The sequence below is a fragment of the Coregonus clupeaformis genome, chromosome 17, assembly GCF_020615455.1.
Source record: "Coregonus clupeaformis isolate EN_2021a chromosome 17, ASM2061545v1, whole genome shotgun sequence".
Classification (NCBI taxonomy): domain Eukaryota; kingdom Metazoa; phylum Chordata; class Actinopteri; order Salmoniformes; family Salmonidae; genus Coregonus; species Coregonus clupeaformis.
In genome coordinates, this window is record NC_059208.1 from 64,732,666 (window position 1) to 64,747,065 (window position 14,400).

The window sequence follows — 14,400 nt, forward strand, 5'->3', positions numbered from 1 at the left end:
ACGCTTTGCCCTCCAATCACAAGCCTTGGTTGGGTCCCAGCTCTCACTCCTCATGCTCACTGACAGAGAGAAGCAAGGCCACGACACACACACACACACACACACACACACACACACACACACACACTACCATGACTCACCGCACTCTTCACTAGAGCTGTGTGTATTAGTGAGAGAGAAAGAGTGTGTGTGGGTGGAGAGGGACGATCAGAGAATATCTGATCATGTGAAAGCAGAATGGGATAATGTCTGATCATGTGAAAGCAGAATGGGATAACGTCTGATCATGTGAAAGCATAACGGGATAATGTCTGATAATGTGAAAGCAGGATGGGATAATGTGTGTCACCCAAGATAATCGGTCCATGTGAATGAGTGTTTGTGTGTGTTTGTGTGTGTGTGTGTCTGTGTGTGCATGCGTGTGTGTTTGTGTTTGATTGTGTGTGCTTGTGTGTGTGTGCATGAGAGAGAGAGGAGAGAGAGGAGCGCAAGAGAGCAAAAGAGAGAGAGAGAGAGAGAGAGAGAGAGAGAGAGAGAGAGAGAGAGAGAGAGAGAAAGAAATAAAGAAAGAAAGAAAGAGAGAAAGAAAGAAAGAAAGAAAGAAAGAAAGAAAGTAAAAGGAGAGAGAGGAGAGCGAGAAGAGCAAGAGAGAGAGAGAGAGAGGAGAGAGAGACTGAGCGAGAGAGCGAGAGAGAGATGGAGAGAGAGAGAGAGAGAGAGAGAGAGAGAGAGAGAGAGAGAGAGAGAGAGAGAGAGAGAGAGAGAGAGAGAGAGAGAGAGAGAGAGAGAGACGAGAGAGAGAGACGAGAGAGAGGAGAGAACTATACATACCTCGGCCTAAACATCAGCACCACAGGTAACTTCCACAAAGCTGTGAACGATCTGAGAGACATGGTAAGAAGGGCCTTTTATGCCATGAAAAGGAACATAACATTTGACATACCAATTAGGATCTGGCTAAAAATACTTGAATCAGTTATAGAACCCATTGCCCTTTATGGTTCTGAGGTCTGGGGTCCGCTCACCAACCAAGAATGCACAAAATGGGACAAACACCAAATTGAGACTCTGCATGCAGAATTCTGCAAAAATATCCTCAGTGTACAACGAAAAACACAAAATAATGCATGCAGAGCAGAATTAGGCAGATACCCGCTAATGATCAAAATCCAGAAAATAGACGTTAAATTCTACAACCACTTAAAAGGAAGCGATTCCCAAACCTGCTATTTGTCCCTAAACAGAGAGTACACAGTGGCAGAATACCTGACCACTGTGACTGACCCAAACTTAAGGAAAGCTTTGACTATGTACAGACTCAGTGAGCATAGCCTTGCTATTGAGAAAGGCCGCCGTAGGCAGACCTGGCTCTCAAGAGAAGACAGGCTATGTGCACACTGCCCACAAAATGAGGTGGAAACTGAGCTGCACTTCCTAACCTCCTGCCAAATGTATGACCATATTAGAGACACATATTTGCCTCAGATTACAGAGATCCACAAAGAATTAAAAAACAAACCCAATTTTGATAAACTCCCTTATCTACTGGGTGAAAAACCACAGTGTGCCATCACAGCTGCAAGATTTGTGACCTGTTGCCACAAGAAAAGGGCAACCAGTGAAGAACAAACACCATTGTAAATACAACCCATATTTATGTTTATTTATTTTCCCATTTGTACTTTAACTATTTGCTCATTGTTACAACAGTGTATATATACATAATATGACATTTGAAATGTCTTTATTCTTTTGGAACTTCTGAGTGTAATGTTTACTGTTAATATTTATTGTTTATTTCACTTTTGTTTACTATCTACTTCACTTCCTTTGGCAATGTTAACATACGTTTCCCATGCCAATAAAGCCCTTAAATTGAATTGAATTGAGAGAGGAGAGAGAGGAGAGAGAGAGAGAGAGAGAGAGAGAGAGAGAGAGAGAGAGAGAGAGAGAGAGAGAGAGAGAGAGAGAGAGAGAGAGAGAGAGAGAGAGAGAGAGAGAGAGAGAGAGAGAGAGAGAGAGAGAGAGAGAGAGAGATGAGAGAGAGGAGAGAACTATACATACCTCGGCCTAAACATCAGCACCACAGGTAACTTCCACAAAGCTGTGAACGATCTGAGAGACATGGTAAGAAGGGCCTTTTATGCCATGAAAAGGAACATAACATTTGACATACCAATTAGGATCTGGCTAAAAATACTTGAATCAGTTATAGAACCCATTGCCCTTTATGGTTCTGAGGTCTGGGGTCCGCTCACCAACCAAGAATGCACAAAATGGGACAAACACCAAATTGAGACTCTGCATGCAGAATTCTGCAAAAATATCCTCAGTGTACAACGAAAAACACAAAATAATGCATGCAGAGCAGAATTAGGCAGATACCCGCTAATGATCAAAATCCAGAAAATAGACGTTAAATTCTACAACCACTTAAAAGGAAGCGATTCCCAAACCTGCTATTTGTCCCTAAACAGAGAGTACACAGTGGCAGAATACCTGACCACTGTGACTGACCCAAACTTAAGGAAAGCTTTGACTATGTACAGACTCAGTGAGCATAGCCTTGCTATTGAGAAAGGCCGCCGTAGGCAGACCTGGCTCTCAAGAGAAGACAGGCTATGTGCACACTGCCCACAAAATGAGGTGGAAACTGAGCTGCACTTCCTAACCTCCTGCCAAATGTATGACCATATTAGAGACACATATTTGCCTCAGATTACAGAGATCCACAAAGAATTAAAAAACAAACCCAATTTTGATAAACTCCCTTATCTACTGGGTGAAAAACCACAGTGTGCCATCACAGCTGCAAGATTTGTGACCTGTTGCCACAAGAAAAGGGCAACCAGTGAAGAACAAACACCATTGTAAATACAACCCATATTTATGTTTATTTATTTTCCCATTTGTACTTTAACTATTTGCTCATTGTTACAACAGTGTATATATACATAATATGACATTTGAAATGTCTTTATTCTTTTGGAACTTCTGAGTGTAATGTTTACTGTTAATATTTATTGTTTATTTCACTTTTGTTTACTATCTACTTCACTTCCTTTGGCAATGTTAACATACGTTTCCCATGCCAATAAAGCCCTTAAATTGAATTGAATTGAGAGAGGAGAGAGAGAGAGAGAGAGAGAGAGAGAGAGAGAGAGAGAGAGAGAGAGAGAGAGAGAGAGAGAGAGAGAGAGAGAGAGAGAGAGAGAGAGAGAGAGAGAGAGAGAGAGGGAGGGAGGAGAGAGAGAGAGAGAGAGCTTGTGTGTGTGTCTCACCCCCATAATGAGAGAGGGAGAAAGTGCAGAAATATATAATTCAGTTTTCCTTCTATTCTCAGACAACAGTAAAATATATAATTCAGTTTTCCCTCTATTCTCAGACAACAGTAAAATATATAATTCAGTTTTCCCTCTATTCTCAGACAACAGTCAAATATATAATTCAGTTTTCCCTCTATTCTCAGACAACAGTCAAATATATAATTCAGTTTTCCCTCTATTCTCAGACAACAGTCAAATATATAATTCAGTTTTCCCTCTATTCTCAGACAACAGTCAAATATTACATTTTAGTCATTTAACAGACACTCTTATCCAGAGCGACTTACAGTTAGTGAGTGCATACATCAATTTTTTATTTTTTCATACTGGCCCCCCGTGGGAATCGAACCCACAACCCTGGCGTTGCAAACACCATGCTCTACCAACTGAGCTTCATCCCTGCCGGCCATTCCCTCCCCTACCCTGGACGATGCTGGGCCAATTGTGTGCCACCCCATGGGTCTCCCGGCCGGCTACGACAGAGCCTGCATTCGAACCAGGATCTCTAGTGGCACAGCTAGCACTGCGATGCGAAGTAAAGACACATATGACCCTTCTCACCTTCTGTCCTGTTGGCTCTGTCAGTGTCTCTCAGTGTGTGGTAGACACTTTCTCACCTCTCCTGAGGTGTCCGTGTGTTGTGTGTGTGTGTGTGTGTTGTGTGTGTGTCTGTTTCTATCTAGACACTTTCTCACCTCTCCTGTGGTGTGTGTGTGTGCGCCTGTGTGTGTCTCTGTGTGCGCCCGTGTGTGTCTCTGTGTGCGCCCGTGCGTGCGCGTGTGTGTGTGCGTGCGTGCGCGTGTGTGTGTGTGTGCGTGCGTGCGTGCGCGTGTGTGTGTGTGTGTAGACTCTGCTCTGTCGGCTCCTGTCAATGTGACGATCAGAGAGCTGGAGGCGAACACAGCCATAGTCACATGGGAGATACTGGAAGGAGATCCTGTCATCGGATTCGCCATCACACAACAGGTAGGGAGGGTGTGTGTGTGTGTCTGTCTGTGAGTGCACGTCTGTGAGTGTGTGTTTGTGTGTAGGGTTAAGTCAGGGAATTGGTTAGTTGAACTACAATTGTGCAATTTGTGACCTTGTCTGAATATGAGACCCAGAAAACTCACGTTTGCTCCCAGACCTATTGCCTCAGCTTTGTGGGCTTTGTCTCAGTGGACCAATGTAGTGGGCTAGGGCAGTGGGCTAGGGCAGTGGGCTAGGGCAGTGTGCTTTGTCTCAGTGGACCTATACAGTGGGCTAGGGCAGTGAGCTAGGGCAGTGGGCTAGGGCAGTGGGCTAGGGCAGTGTGCTTTGTCTCAGTGGACCTATACAGTGGGCTAGGGCAGTGGGCTAGGGCAGTGGGCTAGGGCAGTGGGCTAGGGCAGTGAGCTAGGGCAGTGTGCTTTGTCTCAGTGGACCTATACAGTGGGCTAGGGCAGTGAGCTAGGGCAGTGGGCTTTGTCTCAGTGGACCTATACAGTGGGCTAGGGCAGTGGGCTAGGGCAGTGGGCTAGGGCAGTGAGCTAGGGCAGTGGGCTAGGGCAGTGTGCTTTGTCTCAGTGGACCTATACAGTGGGCTAGGGCAGTGGGCTAGGGCAGTGGGCTAGGGCAGTGGGCTAGGGCAGTGAGCTAGGGCAGTGTGCTTTGTCTCAGTGGACCTATACAGTGGGCTAGGGCAGTGAGCTAGGGCAGTGGGCTAGGGCAGTGAGCTAGGGCAGTGGGCTAGGGCAGTGGGCTAGGGCAGTGAGCTAGGGCAGTGAGCTAGGGCAGTGGGCTAGGGCAGTGGGCTAGGGCAGTGGGCTTTGTCTCAGTGGACCTATACAGTGGGCTAGGGCAGTGGGCTAGGGCAGGCTAGATATCTGATACGTATCTGGTCTGTATCCTTGTGTTATGGCCCTAACCTTAACACCTCCTGTTGTCGTTGGTTACAGAAGAAGGATGTGCGCATGCTGCGGTACATCCAGGAAGTGAACACGACCACGCGCTCCTGTGCACTGTGGGACTTGGAGGAGGACACGGAGTACATTGTCCATGTCCAGAGCATCAGCATGGGAGGTAGTAGTCCTCCCAGCGACCCGGTCAGCTTCAGAACTCCCAGAGAGTCTGAGAAACTGGCCTCCACGGGCCCAGGTAGGTAACACACACACACATAAAACAACACACGCACGCACACACACACACGCACACGCACACACAACACACTCACAAAAAAGCACTCTCTCTTTTTCTTTCAAACACACACACAATATGTTATTTTTTTAATGAGGACTGAAAAACCCCAGCCGGGAGCTCATGTTTTCTCACAATGGAGTTCCAGCGCCTCCAAAAATGTCCCATTAAAATTCATGGCTATTGTACCGTTTTAATACAGAGCAGCAACGCCTGGCTGTCTTTGTCAGCCCACCCAACAATGTCATTCCCATTTGTAAAGCTATAGCTGTTAACTAGAGCAACTCGTAACACTTCCAGTTTCACCATCTCCTCTCTCAGCGACCCAGATACACACAGAGAGAAACAGATTACACAAGAGATGTTGGGAAAACGTTAAGGATTGTCCTATTCTGGTTCCCGGTTCCCGTTTCTCTCTCTCTCTCTCTCTCTCTCTCTCTCTCTCTCTCTCTCTCTCTCTCTCTCTCTCTCTCTCTCTCTCTCTCTCTCTCTCTCTCTCTCTCTCTCTCTCTCTCTCTCTCTCTCTCTCTCTCTCTCTCTCTCTCTCTCTCTCTCTCTCTCTCTCTCTCTCTCTCTCTCTCTCTCTCTCTCTCTCTCTCTCTCTCTCTCTCTCTCTCTCTCTCTCTCTCTCTCTCTCTCTCTCTCTCTCTCTCTCTCTCTCTCTCTCTCTCTCTCTCTCTCTCTCTCTCTCTCTCTCTCTCTCTCTCTCTCTCTCTCTCTCTCTCTCTCTCTCTCTCTCTCTCTCTCTCTCTCTCTCTCTCTCTCTCTCTCTCTCTCTCTCTCTCTCTCTCTCTCTCTCTCTCTCTCTCTCTCTCTCTCTCTCTCTCTCTCTCTCTCTCTCTCTCTCTCTCTCTCTCTCTCTCTCTCTCTCTCTCTCTCTCTCTCTCTCTCTCTCTCTCTCTCTCTCTCTCTCTCTCTCTCTCTCGCTCTCTCGCTCTCTCTCTCTCTCAGCTCCTGCAGTAGTCAGTGTGTCTGTCTACTGATGACCACAGGGACTCTGGGTATCTAGCAACATTTAGTCTGCCATCTGTCTGCTGAAATCCAACTCTCACTCACTCTTTAAAGTGCCCTTCAGGGGCATATCTAAGGGTACTTAATACCAGGTCTTTGATGGGCTCTCACCCTTTTGAATGTACTTAACTCAGGAGGCTCTGACACAGGGAGGCTCCTCTGACTGACAAGGCTCTGAACTTTCCCTCATCAATCATGACTCATGTTTGAGACTCAGGTTTGCTCCCATCTCATTTCAGCCCTAGACATTTCATCCTTTGGCGTTTGCAGATGTGAAAGGACTGGATAGATGTCACCAAATGGTCATGGTAAGAGCAGGGAATGGAGCAGAGACATTTCAGTTTGGAACCAAGCCGCTCTCTCTCTCTCCTCAGAGGTATCATCACAGGCTCATCCTAACGACAGGTTAATTAGCCCAGGTCAGGACATGGCTGTGGGGAAACAGAGTAGCAGGCTCATCCTAACGACAGGTTAATTAGCCCAGGTCAGGACATGGCTGTGGGGAAACAGAGTAGCAGGCTCATCCTAACGACAGGTTAATTAGCCCAGGTCAGGACATGGCTGTGGGGAAACAGAGTAGCAGGCTCATCCTAACGACAGGTTAATTAGCCCAGGTCAGGACATGGCTGTGGGGAAACAGAGTAGCAGGCTCATCCTAACGACAGGTTAATTAGCCCAGGTCAGGACATGGCTGTGGGGAAACAGAGTAGCAGGCTCATCCTAACGACAGGTTAATTAGCCCAGGTCAGGACATGGCTGTGGGGAAACAGAGTAGCAGGCTCATCCTAACGACAGGTTAATTAGCCCAGGTCAGGACATGGCTGTGGGGGAAACAGAGTAGCAGGCTCATCCTAACGACAGGTTAATTAGCCCAGGTCAGGACATGGCTGTGGGGAAACAGAGTAGCAGGCTCATCCTAACGACAGGTTAATTAGCCCAGGTCAGGACATGGCTGTGGGGAAACAGAGTAGCAGGCTCATCCTAACGACAGGTTAATTAGCCCAGGTCAGGACATGGCTGTGGGGAAACAGAGTAGCAGGCTCATCCTAACGACAGGTTAATTAGCCCAGGTCAGGACATGGCTGTGGGGAAACAGAGTAGCAGGCTCATCCTAACGACAGGTTAATTAGCCCAGGTCAGGACATGGCTGTGGGGAAACAGAGTAGCAGGCTCATCCTAACGACAGGTTAATTAGCCCAGGTCAGGACATGGCTGTGGGGAAACAGAGTAGCAGGCTCATCCTAACGACAGGTTAATTAGCCCAGGTCAGGACATGGCTGTGGGGAAACAGAGTAGCAGGCTCATCCTAACGACAGGTTAATTAGCCCAGGTCAGGACATGGCTGTGGGGAAACAGAGTAGCAGGCTCATCCTAACGACAGGTTAATTAGCCCAGGTCAGGACATGGCTGTGGGGAAACAGAGTAGCAGGCTCATCCTAACGACAGGTTAATTAGCCCAGGTCAGGACATGGCTGTGGGGAAACAGAGTAGCAGGCTCATCCTAACGACAGGTTAATTAGCCCAGGTCAGGACATGGCTGTGGGGAAACAGAGTAGCAGGCTCATCCTAACGACAGGTTAATTAGCCCAGGTCAGGACATGGCTGTGGGGAAACAGAGTAGCAGGCTCATCCTAACGACAGGTTAATTAGCCCAGGTCAGGACATGGCTGTGGGGAAACAGAGTAGCAGGCTCATCCTAACGACAGGTTAATTAGCCCAGGTCAGGACATGGCTGTGGGGAAACAGAGTAGCAGGCTCATCCTAACGACAGGTTAATTAGCCCAGGTCAGGACATGGCTGTGGGGAAACAGAGTAGCAGGCTCATCCTAACGACAGGTTAATTAGCCCAGGTCAGGACATGGCTGTGGGGAAACAGAGTAGCAGGCTCATCCTAACGACAGGTTAATTAGCCCAGGTCAGGACATGGCTGTGGGGAAACAGAGTAGCAGGCTCATCCTAACGACAGGTTAATTAGCCCAGGTCAGGACATGGCTGTGGGGGAAACAGAGTAGCAGGCTCATCCTAACGACAGGTTAATTAGCCCAGGTCAGGACATGGCTGTGGGGAAACAGAGTAGCAGGCTCATCCTAACGACAGGTTAATTAGCCCAGGTCAGGACATGGCTGTGGGGAAACAGAGTAGCAGGCTCATCCTAACGACAGGTTAATTAGCCCAGGTCAGGACATGGCTGTGGGGAAACAGAGTAGCAGGCTCATCCTAACGACAGGTTAATTAGCCCAGGTCAGGACATGGCTGTGGGGGAAACAGAGTAGCAGGCTCATCCTAACGACAGGTTAATTAGCCCAGGTCAGGACATGGCTGTGGGGAAACAGAGTAGCAGGCTCATCCTAACGACAGGTTAATTAGCCCAGGTCAGGACATGGCTGTGGGGAAACAGAGTAGCAGGCTCATCCTAACGACAGGTTAATTAGCCCAGGTCAGGACATGGCTGTGGGGAAACAGAGTAGCAGGCTCATCCTAACGACAGGTTAATTAGCCCAGGTCAGGACATGGCTGTGGGGAAACAGAGTAGCAGGCTCATCCTAACGACAGGTTAATTAGCCCAGGTCAGGACATGGCTGTGGGGAAACAGAGTAGCAGGCTCATCCTAACGACAGGTTAATTAGCCCAGGTCAGGACATGGCTGTGGGGAAACAGAGTAGCAGGCTCATCCTAACGACAGGTTAATTAGCCCAGGTCAGGACATGGCTGTGGGGAAACAGAGTAGCAGGCTCATCCTAACGACAGGTTAATTAGCCCAGGTCAGGACATGGCTGTGGGGAAACAGAGTAGCAGGCTTCAAAAGGCTGCTGGAGGGGTTTGAGGATGACTCACAGCTCTTCCAAAAACCAGTTTGATTTGGCCTGGTTGCTAGGACTACAACTTCTCATTTCCAATATGTGTGTGTCTGTGTGTGTGTGTTTGTGTGTGTGTGTGTGTCTGCCTGTGTGTGTGTGTGTGTGTGTGTGTCTGTGTGTGTGTGCCTACCTGTGTCTGTGTGTCTGCCTACCTGCGTGTGTCTGTCTGTGTGTGTGTGTGTGTGTGTGTGTGTGTGTGTGTGTGTGTGTCTGCGTGTGTCTGTCTGTCTGTGTGTGTGTGTGTGTGTGTGTGTGTGTGTGTGTGTGTGTGCCTACCTGCGTGTGTCAGTGTGTGTGTGTGTGTGTGTGTGTGTTTCTACAGTACCTACATTATAACAGTGTTTCCTCTCTCCAGATGAGGTGAACAGGGAGGAGATGGAGCAGGCAGTTCAGCTCAGAGTTGGAGAGCTCATCATCATCGTAGTGGTGCTCGTCATGTGGGCAGGTAACTCAACTGCAACACAACCACAACACAACCACAACCATTACGCAACCGCATCACATCACAACAAAACCATAACACAACCACAATGCAACACAACCACATTCATGTGTCATGTGGGCTGGAAGAGAACCTTATACAACCATGACTACAACTTCAAACATAAGTGTAACAGAACCATAACACAACGTTAACACAACCATAACACAACGTTAACACAACCATAACACAACGTTAACACAACCATAACACAACCATAACACAACGTTAACACAACCATAACACAACCAAAACACAACGTTAACACAACCATAACACAATGTTAACACACATATTGCACTTTGTTGTTGATTTCATTTTATCCTAGACTAGTCACAAGCACCAGAGGTATACTAAAAAAGCAGGATCAATGACTTAGCCAGCTGACTTTGAAAAGCAACCAGAAATAACTATTGATTTTCTGATTCATTAAAAAAGCTACACTTAGATATCGTATGCGTTTACGTTTGTTGAATAAATTCGACCATGCCCTTTTCCAGCTTATCTTTCTAGAAAATCATTATCATCATTATTATCATAAGATAATATTTAGACTGGTTAGCTGACTAACTCCTTGATCCTGCTTTGTAGTGAACCCCTCAGTTTCATCTACACACTCTGCTATGAATGCACACAGTCTAGCGTCCACAATTACCCAGCTAGATAAAATTAGAAAGATGAAAGAGGAAGGAAAAAGATCGGTGGAAAGAGAAAGAGAGAGCAAGAACGAGAGAGGAAGGAAGAGGGGAGAGAGAGAGAGAGAGAGTAAGAGAGAGGTAAAGAAAGAGATGGAAGACAGAGGAAAAAAAGAGTGGTGGTAAAACAAGAGAGAAAGGGAGAGAGGGGGAGAGGGGGAGCCAACAGAATGTTAGAGGGAGAAATGGAAGAGGGAGAGGTAAAGAGAGAGAGACATGGAATATGAGGAGAACAAGAAATAGGAAGGGAGGGGGGAAAACTGACAGAGCGAGAGAGTTGTCTTGGTTTTTTAATTGGACCTATGGGGCGATGGTAATCCCAGACAGATTCCCCGTCATGCTTTGTTGTTGTGGAGATGAGCACTGGTAGATGGTGGCAAAAACAGATTGCAGACAGGCAGACAATCAGGCAGGCAGACAGGCAAACAGACAGGCTGGCAGACAGACAGGCAAACAGACAGACAGACAGGCAGGCAGACAGACAGACAAACAGACAGCAGCTCTCAACAGCTATAGTAGGACTGAGAGAATAGCGGAGAGGAGAGGGGTTTCCCCTCTCTCTCTCTCTCTCTCTCTCTCTCTCTCTCTCTCTCTCTCTCTCTCTCTCTCTCTCTCTCTCTCTCTCTCTCTCTCTCTCTCTCTCTCTCTCTCTCTCTCTCTCTCTCTCTCTCTCTCTCTCTCTCTCTCTCTCTCTCTCTCTCTCTCTCTCTCTCTCTCTCTCTCTCTCTCTCTCTCTCTCTCTCTCTCTCTCTCTCTCTCTCTCTCTCTCTCTCTCTCTCTCTCTCTCTCTATGTGTCTGTCTCTCTCTCTCTCTCTTTCTCTCTGTCTCTCTCTCTCTCTTTGTCTGTCTGTCTCTCTGTCTGTCTGTCTTTCTCCCTCTCTCTCTTTTGGGTGTGAAAAAACAAAAAAAACAATCAGAGACATTTCAAAGACAGTGAAATTAAGGAGCCTAACATAACATCTTTCTCTTTTCCCTCCCTCCCTCCCTCCCTCCCTCCTTCTCTCTCACTCTCTCTCTCACTCCCTCCCTCTCAGGTGTGATCCTCCTGTTCTGTCGTCAGTATGACATCATCAAAGATAACGAGCCCAACAACAACAAGGACAAAGCCAAGACTTCGTCAGAGTGCAGTACGCCCGAGCACCCACAGGGGGGGCTACTGCGCAGCAATGTCTGAAACCAGCCCCCACTGGCCACTCACCTATATGGCAATAACCTCCAATCCTATTTCTCAGGACAGGTGAGGCTACACAGCCAACCAGAACCCTCATACCTAGGGCTGCGTCCTGATTCTCCATACTTCTCCTGAAGTGTGCGTGTCCTTGTATCTGCAACATGACGATCACCACTACGATGATGATGAGCTCTCCAGCTCCGAGCTAAGACCCCTGACACCATCTCCTCCACCAATCAGCACCTCAGAGACTACAGCACAGCCCACCCAGGGAACCCAGCCCACAATGGACCACAACCACCCATCGTCCAGAGTGGGGAGACTGAAGAGGTGTAGGGTGAAGTTGCCCCTATATACGCTGATCTGATCCTGGGTCAGTTTTGGATTTCCCCCCACTAATGGTTAAGGTTAGGATTGGGGGGGGAGAGGAAGCTGATCCTAGATCAGTACCTAGTGGAAACTTAACCTCCGGAGCAGAGGAGTACACCTCAACACTAAAGCCCCGTCTAGAAACAACTCCTCGCTACTACCATCTACCCCCCCTGGACAGGTGGAGATCTGGGCCTGGATTCAGAAAGTGTCTCAGAATAGGAGTTCTGAACAAAGATCAGTTGTGCCTTTCAGATCATAATACACACAAGGTTACATGGACACGGGGGGACCTGATCCCAGACGGTTTGATCAATATGCTGAAAGTTCTAGCTAGCCTATCACAGGGCAAGGTGAAGTTATTTATCATATTGCTTAAACCTATCAAATCATTTCAGATTGCAACAGATGTCTAAGGGGGAAGGGGCTAGTGATTGTTTCTCTACAATATTATGTCTATATACAGTGTTATAACGATGTGCAAATAGTTAAAGTACAAAAGGGAAAATAAATAAACATAAATATGGGTTGTATTTACAATGGTGTTTGTTGCAATCTCTCCCCCTCTCTCTCTCCCCACTCTCTCCTGCTCTCTCTCTCTCTCTCTCTCCCCCTCTCTCCAGAGATCATACTCTCTCTCTCTCCATCTCTCTCTCTCTTCCCCTCTCTCCAGATCACTGTCTCTAAACACATAGCTGTACAGTGTACAATACTTGCAAGCTTTTGTCCTCTTATAATCATCACCACTATAATAACCATTATTATTATTATCATTATTAAGTCCTATTGTGGACAGGAATATGACTTTGTTTTAGAGCTCCTCCTAACCTCTGTCTCAGGAGGAAAATGACTTCCCCTCCTTCTCTCTCTCTCTCCCTGGGATGAAACCGTGTTGCCCTTGTTAGTGTATGTCCTCCTGCAGTATCCATTGTGAAGGATAAAATCTGACACAGTTTTTTTGACAGCTCGTAGCAGAGCCAGAGAGAAGACCGGCTGGATACTGCTCAGACCCAGACTGCATCCCAAATGGCCCCCTATCCCCTATGTAGTGCACTACTTTTGACCAGGGCCCATCGTGCGACGCCATTCTGGCCCGGTCTTTTTCATTAATTGATTTCTCTACCCAACAGATGTGGAATATATGGACTCAAGAGTTATGAAAACATCAGACAGATAGTATTGTTGGAGTGAAGTATTGTACCTGACAGATACTATTGGAGTGAAGTATTGTATCTGACAGATACTATTGGAGTGAAGTATTGTACCTGACAGATAGTATTGGAGTGAAGTATTGTATCTGACAGATACTATTGGAGTGAAGTATTGTATCTGACAGATACTATTGGAGTGAAGTATTGTATCTGACAGATACTATTGGAGTGAAGTATTGTACCTGACAGATAGTATTGGAGTGAAGTATTGTATCTGACAGATAGTATTGGAGTGAAGTATTGTATCTGACAGATAGTATTGGAGTGAAGTATTGTATCTGACAGATACTATTGGAGTGAAGTATTGTATCTGACAGATAGTATTGCTAGAGTGAATTATTGTATCTGACAGATAGTATTGCTAGAGTGAAGTATTGTATCTGACAGTTAGTATTGCTAGAGTGAAGTATTGTATCTGACAGATACTATTGGAGTGAAGTATTGTATCTGACAGTTAGTATTGCTAGAGTGAAGTATTGTATCTGACAGATAGTATTGGAGTGAAGTATTGTATCTGACAGATAGTATTGCTAGAGTGAAGTATTGTATCTGACAGATACTATTGGAGTGAAGTATTGTACCTGACAGATAGTATTGCTAGAGTGAAGTATTGTATCTGACAGATACTATTGGAGTGAAGTATTGTACCTGACAGATAGTATTGCTAGAGTGAAGTATGTACCTCTTTAAAGGCAGGGGTTTAAAGGGATCAGTCTGATCGGCTCCCGGATCAATATGCGCCTTAATCAGAGCAGAGGGCGAGGAACACACACGCACACAGACACACATGCTCACACACACAGGAAGACGCACACACACACACACACACACACACAGAGCGAGAACAGCAGGGGAGTGACACACACACACTCTCTCTCTCTCTCTCTACCTCTCTCTGAGCAGTGTAGAGAGTAGGACACATCTCAGAGAGCTGTTAAAGACCCAGTGTGTCAGAGAGACGGCCATTACTTTCCCATCTCCATCATCCATTCAGCTAACGTGCTGAACCCTCAACCCAACACCCACACATCCCTTTCCATCTCTCTCTCCCTCTATTTTCTCCTTCTATTCTTTCGTTCAGCTTGTCTCAGCTTTCCATCCATCTATCTTTCCCATGTTCTCT

General features: G+C 46.8%; 1 protein-coding gene across 1 annotated transcript in view; it reads left to right on the forward strand.

Moving 5' to 3' along the window:
* Window positions 1–12,587, forward strand: part of LOC121586841 (fibronectin type III domain-containing protein 5-like) — a 30,616-nt gene extending 18,029 nt beyond the window's left edge. The window contains exons 2-5 of the mRNA XM_041903846.2: window positions 4,174–4,292; window positions 5,243–5,441; window positions 9,705–9,794; window positions 11,561–12,587. Coding sequence (XP_041759780.1) covers window positions 4,174–4,292; window positions 5,243–5,441; window positions 9,705–9,794; window positions 11,561–11,700 — 548 coding nt within the window. The 3' untranslated portion in view covers window positions 11,701–12,587. The remainder of the gene's footprint in view (window positions 1–4,173; window positions 4,293–5,242; window positions 5,442–9,704; window positions 9,795–11,560) is intronic.
* Window positions 12,588–14,400: the final 1,813 nt, after the last annotated feature.